This window comes from Balaenoptera ricei, chromosome 6 (genome assembly GCF_028023285.1).
Source record: "Balaenoptera ricei isolate mBalRic1 chromosome 6, mBalRic1.hap2, whole genome shotgun sequence".
Taxonomy (NCBI): domain Eukaryota; kingdom Metazoa; phylum Chordata; class Mammalia; order Artiodactyla; family Balaenopteridae; genus Balaenoptera; species Balaenoptera ricei.
In genome coordinates this window covers 41723554-41739864 of record NC_082644.1, presented here as the reverse complement: position 1 = coordinate 41739864, position 16311 = coordinate 41723554, and the positions used below count along the sequence as shown (strand labels likewise).

The 16311-nt window shown below is 36.9% G+C and overlaps 1 protein-coding gene across 2 annotated transcripts in view; it reads left to right on the top strand.

Annotated features, from left to right (window-relative positions):
• UBAP1 (ubiquitin associated protein 1) overlaps window positions 1-16311 on the top strand; it is a 55276-nt gene that overhangs the window by 26744 nt on the left and 12221 nt on the right. For both annotated transcript variants that reach the window (XM_059924583.1, XM_059924581.1), the window contains exons 2-3: window positions 4281-4321; window positions 11867-11991. In XM_059924583.1, coding sequence (XP_059780566.1) covers window positions 4288-4321; window positions 11867-11991 — 159 coding nt within the window. In that variant the 5' untranslated portion in view covers window positions 4281-4287. The remainder of the gene's footprint in view (window positions 1-4280; window positions 4322-11866; window positions 11992-16311) is intronic.

The following is a 16311-nucleotide window of genomic DNA, read 5'->3' as shown; positions in this document are numbered from 1 at the left end:
TTATCCTTAAGGGGGTTGAGCACAAGCTTTGTCTTCTACTCAATGTTGTGGTTAAGTCCATAGCAGTTAACTAACCAGTAACTTTCTGTGACTAATGGAAATGGCACGGTAATTGTTCGCTGTTGACACTTAAAACTATACTTGAATGACATTTGCTGGCTATTAGGCCTTAATATGGGGTCACCTACACTACCTACAATGTGGGGTCACTGGACGTCAGGACAAATATATGCTCTTGCTACTGTTATAGTATGACTTTCTAACCAATGTAGGACAGATAAGTTGGGATGTGAAATAAGCTACGGAAATGCCTCTGTGAAGTGGCCTTGGCAAAGTTAGAATCAAGAATGGGCTATTGGAAGTGGTTTGTTTTGTTTGTTTGGTAGCTGCTTTTTTCCCCCCACTAAAGAGAGTTAATTTATTATCCTTCAGATTGTAAAAATTAATGAATAAATTTCTCGTTTACCAATGACTGAAATTATTACTTATTTCACTCATAATAGCCATTATGAAAGTAAAAAAATGTCACTCATCTTTCTCTTTCCCTTCCTCTGTACCTAAATAATCATTCTTTAGTTTGCATACCTTATCAAATTCAGAGCTACTTTTTTTTTTGGTAACAGCTTTATTGATATAATTCATATCTCATACAATTCAACCATTTAAGAATACAATTCAGTAGTGTTTAGTATATTCACAGAGTTTTTGGACTATCACCACAGTCAGTTTTAGAACATTTTCATCACCCCATAGAGAAATTTGGTTCCTGCTAGCCATGGTGACTGCATTGTAAAAACTGTTTTAGCCTTGCTCTTTGCGCAGTTTAAAAGGTATTTTACCAGTTAAAGACATAGTGTTAAAATAATGTTAATTGAATTTGTAATTTTCAACTTGTGTTTCATTCTTTCTTTCTAAAGGAACCTAAGCTAAGAGAGAGATAAACCGATTTACTTGCACTTAAAATTTTTTTTTTGCTTTTAAATTGGGAAGAAATCCATTGTTAGAAACCATACTTCACTGTAGAAAACCCTTGTCATCAGGCAGAAAGCATACTAATAGAATTTGGTACAGCTATATAATATGTTGTTTTGAATTTTGGCACTTTAAAAATGAAACTTTATTCTACTCCTAGTGGAGTAGCTTAAAATATTATTAGTGTTATTCAGTGATCCTATCTAATTTCAGTGTGATGGGTATATATATACACTTTTTAAAAATTTGAAGGTATAGTAAAACTTACCCTGTTTTCAGTTCTGTGATTTGTGACAAATGCATATAGTCCTGTAACCATTAGTGTGCAATCAAATATAGAAGTTTCAATAACCTCAAAAAATTCCCACATTCCCCTTTACATAGTCAGTTCCTTCCCCCACTATTAGTGTCCAGTAGCTAGATTACTTTTTTGTTCTTGTAGTTTTGCCAATTCTGGAATATTGTAAATGGAATCCTATTCCGTACATATATGTATGTAACCTTTTGAGTTTGGCTTCTTTCACTTACCGTAATGCATTTGAGATTCATCCACGTTGTTGTAGTGTATCAGCATATCACATACAGTCCACCCATTTAAAGTGTACAATCCAGTGGCTTTTAGTATATTCACAGAGTTGTGCAGTCATCACCATAATCACATTTAGAACATTTTCATCACCCCAAAAAGAAACCCTGTATCTCTTAGCCATAATTTCCCCATCCCCCTGAGTTAATTTTTATATATGGTGCAAGGTATGGATTGAGGTTTATTTTTTGCATACAAATGTCTGGCATCATTTGTTGAGAAGACTGTTCTTTCCCCTTTGAATTGCCTTGCACCTTTGTTGAAAAGCAGTTAACTATATGCATATGGGTCTATTTCTTTTTTTTTTTTCCACTGTCATTATTTTAATATCATTTTGAACAAAAAATCCACTTGTTCCATACTTCACAACACACAGCTCTTCTGATCTACACATGTCTGGGTCAGTTTGAATTCTTTTCTCAGTGAAGTACAGCCTAAAGCACTTGAGTGGTTGGCCGTTACGGTACATCTTTGGGACATTTTTTTCATATGGGTCTATTTCTGTACTCTGTTCTGTTGGTCTGTGTGATATATTTATGCCATTTCCATATTGTCTTAATTACTCTAATAGTAAGTCTTGAAGTTAGGTGGTAAGTTCTCCAGCTTTGTTCTTTTTCAAAATTGTTTTGGCTATTCTGTTTCCTTTGCCTTTACATGTAAATTTTAAAATCAACTTGTCAGTTTCTTAAACTCCTGTACAGATTTAATTATTTTGAATAATTTTCACATGATAGGTGCAATATACTCTCCTTTAAAAAAAACTTACAGTGGAACATACAGGCATACCTCGGAGATATTGTGGGTTCAGTTCCAGACCACTGAAGTAAAACGAATATCGCAATAAAGCAAGTCACACAAGGTTTTTTGGTTGCCCAGTGCATGTAGAAGTTATGTTTACACTATACCATAGTCTATTAAGTGTGCAATAATAGCATCATCTAAAAAAACAATGTGCACGGGACTTCCCTGGTGGTCCAGTGGTTAAGAATCTGTCTTCCAATGCAGGGGATGTGCATTTGATCCCTGGTGGGGGGACTAAGATCCCACATGCTGGGTGGCGGGGTGGGCAACTAAGCCCGAGGGCCACAACTACCGAGCACGTGGGCCACAGCTAGAGAGCTTGTGTGCCGCAACTACAGAGCCCATGAGCCACAACTAGAGAGAAGCCTGTGTGCCACAACGAATTTCCCGCGTGCTGCAACTAAGACCTGATGCAGCCAAAAAAATTTTAAAGTTTATTGCTAAAAAAGTCATAACAGTTATAATAGTAACATCGAAGGTCATTGATCACCATGACAAATATAATTATAATGAAAAAGTTTGAAATATCTTGGGAATTACCTAAATGTGACACAGACACGAGGTGAGCAAATGCTGTTGGAAAGATGGCGCCTTAGACCTTAGACTTGCTCAATGCAAGGTTGAGCATACCTTCAATTTGCGCAGTAAAGTGAAGTGCAATAAAATGTAGATCATTTTAAGTATGATGCCTTGCATTGTACTGTAGGTAATACAGGCTAGTAGAGACCATACCATATATTCATTATGCTTACGTCTTAGGTTAGTTAAAGGTATAAACATCATATCAAGGAAAATAAACTTTTAGGTTGAAGATCTCAGATTGTCTGTGCAAGAAAAGGACTTTGTACCTACTCATGTAAGGGCAAAGTGCAAAGATAATACTAAGCTAGATGTGTGGTTTTATGGGTTTTTCCTCCTTCCTGTTTTGGAATTTTTTTTTTTTTGGCCACACCACACGGCTTGTGGGGTCTCAGTTCCCCGACCAGGGATTAAAACCGCCCTGGCAGGGAAAGTGCCGAGTCCTAACCACTGGATTGCCAGGAAATTCCACTTTTTTGAAATTTTATACAAAATTAAAACAGTACAAAAGGTTGTATGTCATTGATTCCCTAATTCAGAAATGTCAGTCTTAAATTTGTCAGTAAAAGGTCTATATTTACATACTGAATAAAATGGGATATATAAAAAATCTTGACAGAACTACAGATATTGACATTAGTAGCTTATATCAGGAAGATAAATGTTTAGTAATTTTTTTTGACAGTTTGTGTATAGATTGGTCAATGGCCAGTTTGCTGTTCTAATGTTTTTTTTTCCCAGAACATGCAGATTTCAGAAATGTTTTTTTTCTAGAAAAGTGGTTTCTCCCCCTTTCTGCTTTCTTTTTTGAGACTTTGGGACTGAGAAGTTTGAGGGTTATGTCAGTCCTGGAACCTTTTAGTCTTCTGGTTCCTTCTTGTCGTCTCAATTTTCTTTCTTTCTTTTTTTAAGCTATTTATTGATTGGCTGCGTTGGGTCTTCGTTGCTGCGTGCGGGCTTTCTCTAGTTGCAGGAGTGGGGGTTACTCTTCATTGTGGTGCGCGGGCTTCTCATTGCAGTGGCTTCTCTTGTTGAGGAGCACGGGCTCTAGGCGCGAGGGCTTCAGTAGTTGTGGTGCGTGGGCTCAGTAGTTGTGCTGCACGAGCTCAATAGTTGTGACTTGTGGGCTTTAGAGCGCAGGCTCAGTAGTTGTGGCGCACGGGCTTAGTTGCTCTGCAGCATGTGTGATCTTCCCGGACCAGGGGTCGAACCTGTGTCCCCTGCATTGGCAGGTGGGTTCTTAACCACTGCGCAACCAGGGAAGTCCTCAATTTTCTTATAATGGTTTGTTTATATCCCCTCAAGGCATAATGCACCTAAGAAATATTTCTTTGTTTTTCAGGTTCTAAATGGCTTCTAAGAAGTTGGGTGCAGATTTTCATGGTAAGTGGACTGTTAGATATCATGGTTTAAGTTTTGATCTGATCAGAGAATTTGAAATCACATTAAGTTAAGTGTCCCTTTTTGTTTATTTAAACGAGCGGCTTGAGGAAAATAAAGTTGTACAACAATGTAGCATATTCTTTCCATAGGACTTCACATAACTTTAATGTGAAGTTCAAATGGATAAACTTTAGAGTATCTCTGTATTTATTGTACTTGAAACTGCTGGAGGTAGATAGGGAGCCTGCCTATTTTGGTTGTTTTTCAGCAGTATTTTGAAGTAGTTACCATTCCTTTTCTTATTCTGGTCCATCTCTTCTCCATCAGGTGTGAAAAATTCTAAGCCTTTAGTTAACGTTTTATGATGTTTTGGTTTAGGTTTTCTCCCCCCATAAAAAGAAATGATTTACTACAAATAAGACATGATTAGCAGATCAATATATTACAGAAGTATCAGTAGTAGTAATTACAATTTTGCATTTGAAACTAATAGTTTATCATCTTTTTCTAAGATAAGACCTTCCAAAATGGAGTACATTAATAAACTTTTATTATCTGCATTTGATAGGAATGGAGGTGCCTAAGAAGTTAAAATTAGACCCTCTTTTCGTACAAAGATAAGAATTAAACATCAGAAATATCCAGACAACACAATTATTTTAAAAGGGGTTTTAAAACTAATCTTCCATTTTAAAAATCATGTCATTGTAAGAATGATTTGTTAGACTGCGTGGCAACATGTATTGTTATGCTCTTCTGATCTACAAATGGTTACTTGATAATTATCACTTCTCTGAGTCAGGGTGGTGCAGCAGTTCCTTGGTTTTTAACTTGCTTGTATATTTTTATAAAACAGCTTTAATATTTTGAACTGCCACTGTGCATATACTTACATACATTGCTTGCGTATGTTTTGTTAAATCCTTTTGGAATTAAGTCATTCAGACTCTGGAATTTGCATTCTGTGTAACCTGTCAGGCATCAGATCTTCAGGTAAGCTATCTCCTGTTGTTTAAGGATTATTACAGGGCTCTTTCAAAGTATTCAGATGATATAGAGAGGCAGATCTGTAGTTGCCTCTGATCACTTTCTCAAGGGAAAAGAGAGGACAGAGCCAAGGAGAGAGGAAAGACCTAGGGAGAGAAAAGAGCAAAAATGAAAAAATTAAATTTATAATCTTACTTCAAAAGATACGTTTTCTATCTTGAATCTTTAGAAACTCCTTTTTGATTGGAGTGAAAATAAGTTGGACCCCAGTTTATATGTTCCAGCTCAACAATCCAGAGAGAAGATTATAATTCTGAAGTTACCTGATCAATGATGACTTATTTTTTTAGGACTTCCTCCATCTCTTTACATTCCTAACCAAAATTTTATTGTTTAAATGAAATGCTCTACCTGAGTAAAATTTGAGAAGGATTTTCTCTTTCTCCCTTTGGCTGCTTCTGCTTTAATTTGCTGAGCTCCTACTTGAATTTCAGTGGCTTTAGTTGGGCTGTTAGAATAACGAATCTTATTTTTAGATATCATGTAGTTTAAGGAATAGAAATTAAAGCGAATAGGTGGAGAATATTTAATAGGCAATCTTGTAGGCATCTGAATGCAGGAAATCAAATTCAGCCTGGCCTTACAAGGCTGAAATTAGAAAGCCAGGAAACTGAGGCTACTACTCCCTCCATCTTTCACTGCTTTTCTCCGCAGATGTGCTCCATTTTTATTCTTCTGTTTATAGACTTGCTTTCTTGGCCTACTTGTGTAGAGTGCACAGGGCCAACCAATGGCCACCCCAGTTATGGTGCTTCTTGCTACTTGATCATATAGTGGCTAGCATCATATAGCTGAAGTTTTTGTATCTTTTGGTCAAGGGAGTATCTGACTGGAACATTTTAGTTTATGAGCCTCTGGGTTGGTTCCCCCTAAGTTAGATATTATCTGACTCGGGGTTAGAGAGAGAGAGAGAGAGTGAGTGTGAGTGTGTGTGTGTGTGTGTGTGTGTAATTCTAGGGCACTTGGGGTGTGGACAGGGAGGTGACAACTGCTCTCATGACTGGATATGAAAATGCTTTTTTTTCTGTTTAAATACTTGGGCTGACTATATCTTATGCTGTGCTGTCTTAGGACTAGTATTTGATTTTTCTTCAAGTTCATTCTTTTCAACTGAGGTTGAACTTCTTCCACTGTCATTAATAACCACATACCCCTAAATAATAGAAAAAGAAATACAAACAGTTACTTTTCAAAGGCCTTTAAAAATATTGTCCTTATATTATGCAAATTGCAAACCTTTGGCTCAGTTTAAAGCACGCCTTTCCGAATGTCAATTCTCTTTAATTTTTGACTCATTTTCCACTTGTTTAATCTAAGAAAAAAGTTATTTTCCAGAAGTGACTTTTAAAGGATTTTTAAAAATGTTTCAACAAACAGATAAGTTACTCTTTTAATATCTGGAAAAATGCCCTGATATTCTAATTTGGGAAAAAAATAAGTCTCTGTAATTGGACTTAATAAAACTAAACTCCCTCCTTTGAAACGCCAAGCTGTCATATTTATGACCATTTAGCTAACTTCTGGAAAGGTTTATTTTTCTTTTGGTTTAATTTCTACTAAGATATTGAAATACTTTTTCTATTGAGTGATAGAAAAAGGTGTTGTATTTTAGATTTTATTTTTTATTTTTATTATTGTTTTTTAATTTTTTAGCCACACTGTGCGGCATACGGGATCTTAGTTCCCCGACCAGGGATCGAACCGGTGCCCCTTGCAGTGGAAGTGCAGAGTCTTAACCACTGTACCGCCGGGGAAATCCCAATCTGTTATTGCTTTTTAAGTACAGAGTAATGTAGAGAAGTCAGCCATCATTTAATCATTATTCTCCTGTATGTCATATGCTGCCCATCCCCCTTCTTTTAAGACTTTCTTTTGTTTGCAGCATTTTAACTATGATGTGCCTTGGTTTGATTTTCTATGTATTTATCCTGCTTGGAGTTAGCTAAACTTCTTGGATCTGTGAGTTGATGTCTTTTACTACTTTTGAAAATTTGCAGCCATAATCTCTTCGCACGTTTCTTTTGCTCCATGTCTCTCTCTTATCCTTTTGAGACTCTAATCACATATGCATTAGGCTGTTTGATATTGTCCCAGAGAACTCTTAAGGCTCTGTTCCATTTTTTTTTTCTTTTTTTCTCTTTGTGTTTCAATTCTTTTAATTTCTTCTGACTTAATTTCAAGTTCTTTGATTCTTTCCTCTTCTGAGTATTGTCTTCTGATTAGCATAGCCTGGCTTATGAACTATCAAAAATTTTTTTCTATGATACTGCATTTTTCATTTTTAGTGTTTCCATTTGTCTCTTTCTATTTCCATCTCTCTGTTGAAATTCCCCATCTGCTCACACATGTTCACGTATTCCATTAGATCCTTTAACATATTTATTATAGTTATTTTAAAGTTCTCTGATAATTCCAGTATCTTGGCTATCCCTGAATTTGGGTCTGATGACTGTTTCTTCTCTTGATGATGGATCACATTTTCTTCCTCCTTTTTTGTGTATCTTTTTTTAAATTTAATGCCAGATACTGCATATTAAAAAGCTGATTTTGTAGGTTATCTTGTTTTTTGTTAGGACATGAGTAACATTTTCTTTTGACTTCACATCCTGTATTGATATCTGTATAATTGTGTGTGTGTGTGTGTGTGTGTATATATATATATATATGCGTGTGTCTCGCTCTGTTTAACTATCTATTGATGTAATTTTGCAAGTGTTACCTGACTTACAGCTTTAAGGTAATGATAGTCATGGAATTACAATTTTCAGTTAATTTTAAGTTTGATCTGTTTTATTCTTCTTTTTCAAAAACCTCAATTTGAACACACAGTAAAATCTGAATTAAGCATAATCCAGTTTCTACCCTCTATTAGGAATTTCTCTCCCCACATGGAATTACCTTTTTTCAGAAAAACAGGCAGGTCACAAGATCATAAACATTGTCAGCAATTTAGAAAGAAACAGAATGAAACCTTCCCAGAATTTATCCTGAGGCATTATACATTCAGCCCAGTTCCTTCCACCATAGCATAATGGCGAGCAGTGTGCAGAACCTGACTTCAAGTAACTGCCACAGCCATCAGAGATGTACTTTCTTTTTCTAAATGGAACTGAGGAAAATGGGCTCAGACATCTTAGAAAGATTTTCAGTAATAAAGACTGAAACTAAAAGGTACTTGAGGGTGAGCCAGAAGATTGTTAACCACAGTGCTTTAATTCTCTGGGCCATGTGGTTGAGTTTTTATTGAATCTATTTAAAAAATAAAGTGTATTGAGAAATAAGAGAAATTGATGTCTTTAAATAGATATTCTGATATATTGGATAAAAATGAATAGTTCCTAAGGCATAGTTGGTTATATTTGCAAAAATGTTCTTTTTAATCCTCACAGCAACATCATTCATTGTACTTATGGTAGTCTCTGGCCATCATTCAAAAAGTTGCTTTTCTTGTTGCTATCTCTTAAATGCCTTTTGCCCTTTAGCCCTACCCCCTCCTCCCAATAATCACAAAACTGTTTACTCATTCCCGGTTAACAGAGTTTAAAGGGGGGAGGGGGAAGGTTAGAAGATGTGCTTAGTCACCTTGGCATTGGCTTTGTTAGTGAAATGAAACTGCTTTTTAAAGCAGTTACATGTAATTGGTGCTAATGAAGGGACACAGCAGTTGTTCCTAGGTGTTCTACTTGATCTGGTCTGTCTCTAAGCCAGGGCCTAGTTCCATTTATAGAATATAAATTGTCAGTGTATACAACACTGTCATAGTTTCCTAACTGAAAGGTAGGCAAGGAAACTGAATACCCTTCTTGAAAGATATTATCATTTGGCTCAATGAGTACTTTTGGCTCAAAAGTACTATCTTAAGTATAGTACTTTTTAACAGATGGTTTTCCCCCCCTCAACTCCCCATTACCAATCTATAATAGAAGTATTCATTTAAGAAAGTTTTGTTAGTATTAATATGGATAGGTTTTCTTAGATTTGTATATCATATATGCATATAAGTATTATTATAGATAGGATTTTTCTAATATGTGTGTGTCATATAATTAACCTACTTTGAATGTATCCTTAAAAATTTTCTTAAACAAAAGACTTAATTTTGTGATTATTAACTTGACTGTAAATCTTTCCAATGCTTCTTAGAAAATGCTAGTTCCAGCTTTGTTTCCAGTTAATCAGGGCACTAGCCAAAGTTAGACTCTAACTTTCAGTAACTTTTGAGCACCTGTTTCCATGGAAGACAGATAAAAGTTCTCTACAATTAAAAAGAGCGTTGCTTTTGATCTCTGTAATATAAAGCATTTTATAAGTGGCAGAAGGTTTTAGTGTTATAACCAGAGTTTTGTTGGCAAGCTGTGATGGTACCTGATACTTCTTTTTGGTACCTCTGGTACATTTTTGTGACTTTCTTCAGAACCTTAGAAATGTGCTTACATCTTGCACGAGTACTGTGTTAAAACATTTTCATGACTAGCTTTGCCATTTTAGGTAAATCATTTTGAATTTTAATAAATACTAATTGAATGTGAGTTAGTGTGAGAGTTAAATACAAGAGAAGTGTAAGACCATGTCTTCTTTATTTATTCTCATTGAGCAAATCTCATCTGCTGGATGTCTTGCTGAGCTTGGGGGGGTGTGGATAGGAGTTTGATTAAATCCTTGATCAAAGTCTCTGGTGCAGGGTGGGGGGTAGTATAAGGATACAAACTATTAACAATACAGAATGGTAAGACCTGTTCTGAGATTGAGAAGGGAGTTGTTCTTAAGCTCATTCTTAAAGGACAAGACATAATTAATCAAGTAAATAAGGGTGGGAATGTGACAGGCATTGCCAGCTGAGAGAACACTTACAAAGGTATGACCAACTTGGAAACTTTCCTAGAGTGTTAACAGTTATGGTTATGCCTCAGAAAAATTATTAAATTGAACACAGTTGTGGATTTAATTTGCTAGCTGAGTGAGAGATAGTTAAAATGTTTTAATTCTAGCTAGAAGTTATATGGGAAAGAGGTAGACGCCCTCCCCCAAGAGTGGGAGAGGGGGCCTATTCTTCTTTCTTTTGGAAGGTTTCAGGTATATCAGAGCAATATCTACCTTGGGAAGTGGGAATGATGAGAAGATTACAAATGTATCTTGACCTTGCTTGATAAGTGTTGAAATCTACAGAGTTCTTAGAAGGAAGAGAAATCTCTTTATGGAAGAGGTGCAATTGTCTTATTCTGTCCATGAGCACTTAAGAAAATATACTAGTGTGAGACCCAGAAGTAAGCCTTATTTTACTAGCTGCTAATATTCAAAAAGCAAAATTTATTTTATGAACTATGTTTCATTCTCCCTGATGCTTCTGCCAGTTAAGTTAGCCCCAAACCTGGTCCAGAAAAGAAATCATGATCTGATTTGGAGTGTATACCTAGTGAGAGTCACATACAAGGACCACTCTCATTTTTGTCTGACCCTATAAATCGATGATAATGTCCCAATCTTTCTGTATTACGCATCTGTGATGGGCAGAGAACATTTAGGGAGTTAAAGCAGTTCAGTTGTGTATGGTTTGTGTCTCCTGATAATTCTGGTCTGATTCCCATGGTCTTGTCTGGTTTTCCTTTTTTTCATAAGTGCTGTACTTCTTAAATATTTCTACATCTCCAGAATATAGCTTAAAAAAAAAAACTAGAGTAGTTCTTTGTATTAATTAAAAAATGATTCTTACTAGAGTAAAGAAATCCTAATCAAGGAGGTTCTTTTGTGAAGATTCTATCATCAATTCATCAGTATTTAATAAGTGCCTAATATGTACCAGGAAGTGCTGAGGTTTTGAGACTACATCAGTGAATAAAACAGACTTAAATACTTACCTGCAGGGAGCTTATATTCCATTGGGCAAGACAGACAATAAATATAATTAAAAGGCAAATTACATATATGTTAGAAGGTAATAAGTGCTATGGAGAAAAGATAGATGATGATGTGGGATTACTGCGGTGAGGGTGTGGTAGTAATTTTAAATAGGGTGGTCAGGGTAAGCCTCACTTAGAAAGTGCCATTTGAGCAAAGACTTGAAGGAGGTGAAGGAGTAAGCCATGTGAATATCTGAGGAAAGAACATTCCAGATAGAGGAAGCGGCCAGTGCAGAATTTTTGAAGTAGTTTTGACCATGTCATGGTTGAGGAATAGAGGATCACTGTGACTTAGTTCAGTGAGCCAGGAATTGAGGGCAAGAGAGGTAATGGGCGTTGGGGAGGACTTTTAGGCTACTATGAGTACTTTGGCTTTTACTGTAAGTATAATTGAATATAAACCCTAATAAGATCAAGTAACCTCAAATAGGAGTTCCTTATTAGAGATCTAGGGTCAGGAGAAGGTAAGCAGTCAGAGAAGGAACTCTGTAACTTCTAATCTTAGGATAGCATAAATTAATGTTGTATCCTAGATGTAAGATTATACCAAAACAAATAATAAGTTCTTTGCTGATATTTTGTACTTTATTTTTGATTGTAGGGACTTTCAGTTACCTTGATGATGTCCCATTTAAGATAGGAGACAAATTCAAAACACCAGCTAAAGTTGGTCTACCTATTGGCTTCTCCTTGCCTGATTGTTTGCAGGTTGTCAGAGAAGTACAGGTAAGTGGTAATTTTTAGTTAAAGTTTAGTACATTTAACATTTTAAGGAGTAAGAATTTGATGTATAGTGAAATAGAAAAAAAAAATTCTCCTGTCTCTTATTTGTGTTTCTGATAGCTCCTGTTATTGCTTGGCTCACATTGTCTCTCTCACTCACACACAGGCATGTGTACAGACGCACGCACATTTATATATGTTTATATATCTGTTACAGATCTTGTGTAATCTGATAGATTGTATGTTCCTGGGATTCTGTGCCTTGTCCAAAACAAATCCCCATTGCTCATCTGACTTGCTTCTTCCCCTCTTTCCTTCTCTCTATTAATGTCCTCACTACCTTCTTGGTCACTCAAGTTACATAGTATTTTCTCTCTGTTGTGTCTTCCCTTTGCCATTCAGTTTATCCTTACCTTATTTTTTCACCTGGGCTATTTCAGTAGCCTCTTTAATGGGCTCCTCTGCTTACAGCATTTTCCTTCTATTTTTCATATTGTTTCTAGAATAATATTCCTGAATTTAAAAACTTACAGTGATTCACCAACCCTTACTGAATCGTCTAGACATAAGGTTATGGTCGAGTACCTTAGCTCATCATCTCCTCTATATTCCCTCCAAATCAGGATACTATAGCAATTTGTTGAATGTACTGTGTGTATTACCTGTCTGTACCATGCTCTTCTCATGAGTTGTTATCCCCACTTGAAATATTCTTCTCTTTCTCACCATACTAAAAGCTGTCTGCTTGTTAAAAATCTATCTATTCTAGACTGCGCTTAAATGCCGTCTCCTCAATAGCTTCTTTTTCAACCCTTACATCTTTAAAGCTCAGTTATATATAAATGTATAAAATTACATCTTGAAAGCAGCAAATAGCCCCATGTTACGTGACTTCCTACACACTTATTGACTGCCTGCTTTTGAGTGATGCTCTGCTAGGGCTGAGGATAGAGATAAATGCCTTAATCACTTTCCTCAAGGAGCTTACAGTTTAGAGAAGGAGTTACATGGAAAAACAGAAAGGTACGCTACTCACCCAAACACTTCTTCCTGTGACTCGAGATTTTTTAAAATACAGCTTCCTGGCAAAGAAGGGGGATTTACTAAGGCATTACCATGTTACTCTAAAATGTATTCTTTGAAAAAAAAAAAAAAAAATTGGGAATTCCCTGGTAGTCCAGTGGAAAGGACGCCGTGTTTTCACTGCTAAGGGCCCGGGTTCGATCCCTGGTCGGGGAACTAAGATCCCACAAGCCACGCAGCACGGCCAAAAATAATAATAATAATTTAAAAAATAATAATAATACTGAAAAATAAAATAAAATGTATTCTTTGTTTTACCTTCCAGTCTTTTGTAGGGAATAATCATAGTGGGAGAACTTCAGTTACATTTTTTAAATAAAAGTTTTATTGATATAATTCACATACCACAAAATTTTCCCTTTTAAGGTATGCAAATAAATTTTTTTTTAGTATATTCAGAGTTGCATAACTATCATTACCATCTCATTCCAGAATATTTTCATCACCCTGAAAAGAGACCCAGTGTCCGTTAGCAGTCACTCCCTATTTTCCCCTTCCCCCAGCCCCTGGCAACCACTAAATCTACTTTCTGTCTCTATGAATTTGCCTATTCTGGAATATCATATAAGTGGAATAATACAATATTTAGTCTTTTATATATAACTTCATAAATATATATGTGACTGGTTTATTTTACTTTTAATGTTTTCAAGTTTTATCCATATTGTATGAATGAAGTATTAGTAGTTATTCATTATTATGGCTGAATAATTCCATTGTATTGATATATACCACAGTTTGTTAACCACTCATCAGTTGATAGACCTTTTTTTTTTGGCTGTGTGGCTTACGGGATCTTAGTTCCCGACCAGGGATCAAACCCGTGCCCTCTACAGTGGAAGCGCGGAGTCTTAAAACCACTGGACTGCCAGGGAAGTCCCCAGTTGATAGACATTTTTGATGGTTTCCAATTTTTTGGCTTTTAGGAATAACGCTGCTGTGAACTTTTTTTTTTTGGCTGCATTGGGTCTTCATTGCTGCGTGTGGGCTTTCTCTAGTTGTGGCAAGCCGGAGCTACTCTTCGTTGCGGTGCGCGGGCTTCTCATTGCATGGCTTCTCTTGTTGCAGAGCATGGGCTCTAGGCGAGCGGGCTTCCGTAGTTGCAGCACATGGGCTCAGTAGTTGTGGCGAGCGGGCTTATTTGCTCCGCGGCATGTGGGATCTTCCCGGACCAGGGATTGAACCCGTGTCCCCTGCATTGGTGGGCGGATTCTTAACCACTGCGCCACCAGGGAAATCCGTGCTGTGAACATTTGTCTACAGGTTTTCGTGCAGACATAATGCTTTCAGCTTTCTTGGGTATATACATAGGAGTGGAATTGCCGGGTCATATATATATCTTTAACCTTTTGAGGAATTGCCAGACTAATTTCCAAAGTGGCTGCACCATTTTACAATCCTACCTACACTGCATGAAGTTTCTAGTTCCTCTACATCCTTGCCAACTTTTGTTATCATCTGTCTTTTTGGTTATTTATATACATCCTAATGGGTGTGCAGTGGTCTTACGGTTTTTGTTTTTGTTTTTTTGGCCACATGGCATTTGGGATCCTAGTTGCCTGACCAGGGTTTGAACCCACGCCCCCTGCAGTGGAAGCATGGCATCTTAACCACTGGACCTCCAGGGAATTACCTCTCTTATGGTGGTTTTGATGTACTTTCCCTAGCTACTAATAATGTTGACTATCTTAGATGTTTTTGAATACTGAATCAATACTCCTTTTGTGTATGGAGACTTTATTGGGCCAGAAGAGATAGAGATTTCCTTTATGAAGTTTTACCTTGTTCTTTTTCCTTGGTGGCTTTTTTATTGGCAGCAACAAATATTCAGTAAATACTACTCTGTGTGCAGAATACTGCTAGCAATATGATTTAAATAACACCTCCATCTTATTTCAGTAGTCCTCATATTCGCTGCCTCATTGATTCATTCAGAAGGCTTGTTTGGAATCCCACATTGTTGCCGTTAATAGGCTTTGCTGGGAATTTTCTATTTGATCAGTGTGATACACTAGTGAGTGCCTGGTACTGTGCCTGTCATACGCATCACACCCACTAATAACAAAAGAGGAGATCAAGGCTCCAAGCTCCATTCCTGTGTGGGCTAGCGGCAGTGTTTTTGTTCTCTAATTGCAGATAGCTTCCTTAAACTTTGACTGCCTAGGGTCTCCAGTGGGGGATTTGGCTGTGGTGTTGGCGCTGGCTCCCTCTCTATCCAGAGAAGAGTCAGACCTAGAGCCCTAGACAGCTTGAAGTTTCCTGTAACTTCTTCATATTTGCCCTTGCATGACAATACAAACTTGAGATTTCAGACTAAAAATCGTCAAAGTGAGCCAGTAAAACATACATAAACCTTTGCACCCAGGTCCGGAAAGTTTTCACTGAAATGGTGGTAGTGGCCACAGTAGCGGAGGGTGGCCTTTAGTGTCACGGTTTAGAGCAGACTCTGGTTCAGCAATTCATGGGCTAGAATTGCCATGTAACAGCTGTGTAATCTTGTACAGATTTTAAGGTTATTATAAGGATTAAGTAAAATAATGCATTTATAATGCTTATTCTGGTTCCTGGTACTCCATAAATGTTAGATGATGTTATTATTTATTATTGTACACTCAAAAATCACATTCTTTTTCACTGTAATATTTCTGCTGTTTTTTTCTCTCTGTTTTTTCCTATGTTCCAAGTATTCTACATTACTTTGGTAATTACAAAAAAACAAAAAAGCACTAAAGAGGAAAGAAATTTACACTTGTTTTGGGGAGTAAAACTTCAGAGATCTGTGTTTACAGGCAGTGGGAAGTTGGTCACAGCCTCAGTTTTTGGTGGAGGAAACCAGTTGCATAATTGGATTTCCTCCACAGTTAGAAGCAGCAACCTTTGCCCAGTGCTGTTTTCTCACTATTCAGTTAGTGGTAGAAAGGAAGCCCTGTGATCCCCCAAGTGTCTTTTTGGGGCCCAGTAACTGGCTCAGGGTGTGTAAGTGAACTTCTTGACATGTGCGTTTCCAGGCTTCTTTTGTGTTGTTTGAAGCTGAAAGGTTTAGGGATGACCTGAGGCACTTTATTATGTTTCTTCTACTCTAAAACTCTAGGTCTACCGTGGCTCTAGGTCATGGTAGGCCTCCTTCCTCTCCCTTTCCCCTCTTTACTCTTATTGTGCCTCCAACCTTGAATGTGCACACGTTGTTTAGCTTTTACTCTTTTCCACAGTGGCTGCACCAGTTTACACTGCCACCAACAG